The 3,793-nt window shown below is 49.5% G+C and overlaps 1 protein-coding gene across 1 annotated transcript; it reads left to right on the top strand.

The window, feature by feature from the left end:
• Positions 1 to 1,414: 1,414 nt before the first annotated feature.
• Positions 1,415 to 3,483, top strand: LOC123254021 (ly-6/neurotoxin-like protein 1). Its single transcript, XM_044683097.1, has 3 exons — positions 1,415 to 1,551; positions 2,002 to 2,103; positions 2,690 to 3,483. The coding sequence occupies exons 1-3, from the start codon at positions 1,500 to 1,502 to the stop codon at positions 2,899 to 2,901; spliced, it is 366 nt and encodes a 121-aa protein (XP_044539032.1). The 5' UTR covers positions 1,415 to 1,499; the 3' UTR covers positions 2,902 to 3,483.
• Positions 3,484 to 3,793: the final 310 nt, after the last annotated feature.

Here is a 3,793-nt window from a genome sequence, read left to right as displayed (position 1 = left end):
GGCGGGGGGCGGGATTCTGGTGCTGCACAATGCTGAATCATGGGGACCGCAGTGTTGACGCAATGGTGGCGCAGGGAATGGGGAGAAAAAGAGAGAGGAAGATAGCGACATCTCCATCTTTAACCCCTTCTCAAGCCTAATGCACTGTGAGAATGGGGGAGACAGGCTGGGAAGTGGTATTTTAGAGAACCCTAGAGTATTCCAGGTGTTAGTGACTGGGGAGGGAGGGATTGGTGTTGGGAGGCTTTTTCTGTGAGCTAAACACCAGGATGATTGACATAAACACCTTTTGTATTTGAGGCTCCTTTCTTGAGCAGAGATTGAATTGACTGTGTCCCTGGTCACTTAAGTCTCCTGTTCAGACATCCTACTGGCATCACCTGAGGGCGCCCTGCCCCTCTCTCCTTCCCTCCTCCCTCCTCCTCCCTTTCTCTCCTCCCCGCTCTCCCTCCCTCCCCCCCCCGCCCCCTCCTCCTCCTGCGGGGCTCGGGTGGGAGGGGGACTGCGGCAGAGAGGTGGAAGGCGGGGCCTTCAGGGACCTCACTGACTAGGTTGCGGAGAGCACCAGCCAACCAGGATCCTGAATGTCAGATGGGTGTGGCCCAGCCTCTTAATGAAGAGAGCCCCGACAAATAAACACCTTTGGAAGTAAATATGGATGTTTAACCTTCAAAAGAAAATACTTGCTAAGGGAGAAAGAGGATACATAAATTCAAATTATTTGAATTGAATCCTAGTGAGAAAAGACATTGCAGAAGCAGATTTTAATTAAAAATAAGTCCTAAAGTGGAATAGACTGACCCAGGGGAAGGGTTTGCTCTCACAGAAAGCCTTTAGGTGCATGCTGCATGGGCATTTTTCAGGTGTACTGCAGAGACAATTCCCTGGCGAGGTACAAGATGGTCTCTGAGGTCCCTCCCATAAATCTCTGAGTCTATCAAGATTATAGAAATTCATTAAAGAACAGTCTGGACTAGGAGAATGACAGGGAAGGCTTCCTGGAGGACTTGAGTTAGCCCTTGAAGGTAGCCATCATGAGGACTTCCATTTATTAATGGTTCAATAAATGTTTAGTTTTATTTACTGAGTTGGACGGGACCTAGGAGAAAACATGACGTCATGGTTAGTGTCAGACCAGTAATCAGGAAGAACTAGGTACAAATCCTACTGTGTGACTGTGAGCAAGTTATTTCATGCCCCTGAGCCTCAGTTTCCTCATCTACACATACAGTGTCCTTTCCACTACACTAATTGAATTGAATTGAATTGAATTGAATTGAATTGAATTGAATTGAAGGATGGATAGAGTGATAGGAGAGGCAGAATGCTTTGAGAAGAACTGGACCGGAACAAGGATGTGAAACTTGAAGCCTCTCCTTAACCCTTTGCTCCCTGTGCTTCTTTCTTTTCTTATTTCCTCATAACCTTTGGTCTAGGCTGAAGAATCCTGCCTGCAGCTTCCTGCTTCAACTTAGCAACCCTTCCCCCAGCTTTCAACCATGAGGTTTCTTCCAGTCCTGCTTCTCATGACTATCATGGCCCAGCCACTCAGTAAGGAAAATGAACAATTTGACCTCCAAAGGTGGGGTGGGTGGGGGGCAGTGCCCAGAAGGGCTGGAAATCTAATATGTTTCCTCACCTCATTCCAGTAATCCCATTCTAGGAAGGGCTATCTGAGATCAGAGGAGAAGCAAAGAGTCTGGGATACCAGAGGTGGGGCAGAAAGGGTGGGTTGTATGAGATCCTTGATGCCAACCCACTTGGGATATTAGAAGAAGAACTAGAAGTAAATGTGCCCCGGTGAGAGCAATAGCTGTGGCCTGAGTCCTCAGGTCTTGGGAATGAACCTGGCCAGAAGGCATATCTCCCATTTCTAGTATTTGAGCCCTGGCAAGAAGTTGGAGGTGGGGTTGGGAAGGGAGGGAAGAAGGGAGGAGTTGGTTGGGGAAAAAGAAATTTTAAACTTTTAACTACTTTGTTCTGTGTTTCCCCTATACACAGCCCATGCCCTAGAATGCTATGTCTGTGAAAGCAAAGAGTACAACTGCTTCAAGCCCATGAGGTGCCCCAATTATGTCAACTACTGTATGACCACCCGAACCTGTAAGTAGTCTTTTAAATCAATCCTCTTTGAAATTAGGACTAGACTTTCAGAATGTGGAAACCGCAGAGTTGAGAGAGACCTTAGTAATCATCTCATTAAATCCCCTAATTTTACAGATGAGAAACTGGGACCCTGAAGAGGGTGAACAAGTCATTTATCATACCATGAAACACAGTGACATAGCCAGGGGTTGAGACAAGGCTAGGCTTCAAGAGCTCCATTTGGTTTCTTCTTCCTATCCCAGTAAATGCTTCCTTGTAATTTTCCCATCTTAAGATGATTTGGGGCATATGACTCTTACCCTTTATTCCCTCAGCAAGCTCTTGAAGGCCACCCTTGTCTGGCCAGGCTATAACAGTCCTGCAACTTCACAAAGTGGGAGCCTTGCCATGAGTAAGCCCATTGTCTGCAGAAGACAACAAAATAACCAAACACGGGACCTATCCTCGTGGAACTAGACCTAGAGAGGACTGGGGTGCCCACCTGGAGGGTAAAACTGGGAGATGCTCAGAGCGAAGGCTACCCATTCCTGGAATCATGAGCCTGTTTCTTTCTCCTCTTCCCTCTCCTTCCTGCTATACTCAGATATCACTCCAACGAGGGTAACAGTCAGCAAGTCTTGCGTCCCCACCTGCTTCGAGACCCTATACGATGGCTACACCAAGAATGCTGCCACCACGTCCTGCTGCCAGTACGACTACTGCAATGGGGCTAGCCTTGGGGCCCAGGCCTCCTCAGCTCTGGCCCTCACCACAATCCTCAGCACGCTCTGGGGGCTGCACCCCCCCAGCCTCTGACCCAGGCTAACTGGACCCCTTCTTTCCCACCCCACCCCAAAGCCCCAGATCAACTTGGCTCTGTGAGAGATGAGGAGAACACGGCGACTTCATAACTGTCCCTGGCCCCTCCCCCCCACATCGAGCCCCCCCACTCCCCCATGGCCTCTTCCTAGGACCACCTCATCTGCCACCAGACCCAGCACTTCCAGGGTGTCAGCCCCTCCTCACGTGCTTTTTGTTCCAGTTAGATCCTCCCATTGCTGTAACTGGCCTGGGAATCCTTCCCACACCACCAGGCATGGGAGTGGTCCTCTTTTCTAGCTAATCCATAGGCTTCTTCTCTCTACCCGTCACTGGAGTCAGAGGAATGAATCTCTTTGGAGCCCAAAGTTGGGGGGGCGGGGAGGGGAAGAGGCTCTTGGATTCTTGGATTCCCCCATACCCCCGTTCCTGGACTAGTTTTATTTTTATGCTGACCATCTCGGAACTCTCTCCACTTCTGCTCCTTGACCCCATCCACTTTTCAAAATGTCTGACTTTGAACTTGACTGACTAATGTGGGACCTGACACCCGAAATGTTCATGGATCTGCCATCCACACCGGACTCCTTCTGCAGGGATGAGTGTTGGGGGAAGACCAATTTAGGGTGGGGTATGGAGTGGGGGGGAAGGCACATACTCGGGGGTTGGACAAGTATGGATTTTTGTTACCTGTTGAGTTCTGATGGGGGTTTGGGGGTGGGGGTGGAAGAAATAGAGTTCTGCTGCTGGGGAGGGAGTGGGAGATATAGAGAACCTGGTCAGAGGGGGGAAATAGCCCCTATCCCCAGGAAGCCCCTGGTCTGAGATGGAATGGTATAGTTTAACCCCTTATTTTAGTTGGCTCTTCCAGAAGAATGGGAAGAGGTTG

Source organism: Gracilinanus agilis, unplaced genomic scaffold, assembly GCF_016433145.1.
Source record: "Gracilinanus agilis isolate LMUSP501 unplaced genomic scaffold, AgileGrace unplaced_scaffold13019, whole genome shotgun sequence".
Lineage (NCBI taxonomy): Eukaryota > Metazoa > Chordata > Mammalia > Didelphimorphia > Didelphidae > Gracilinanus > Gracilinanus agilis.
This window is presented reverse-complemented; position numbering and strand designations above follow the sequence as displayed.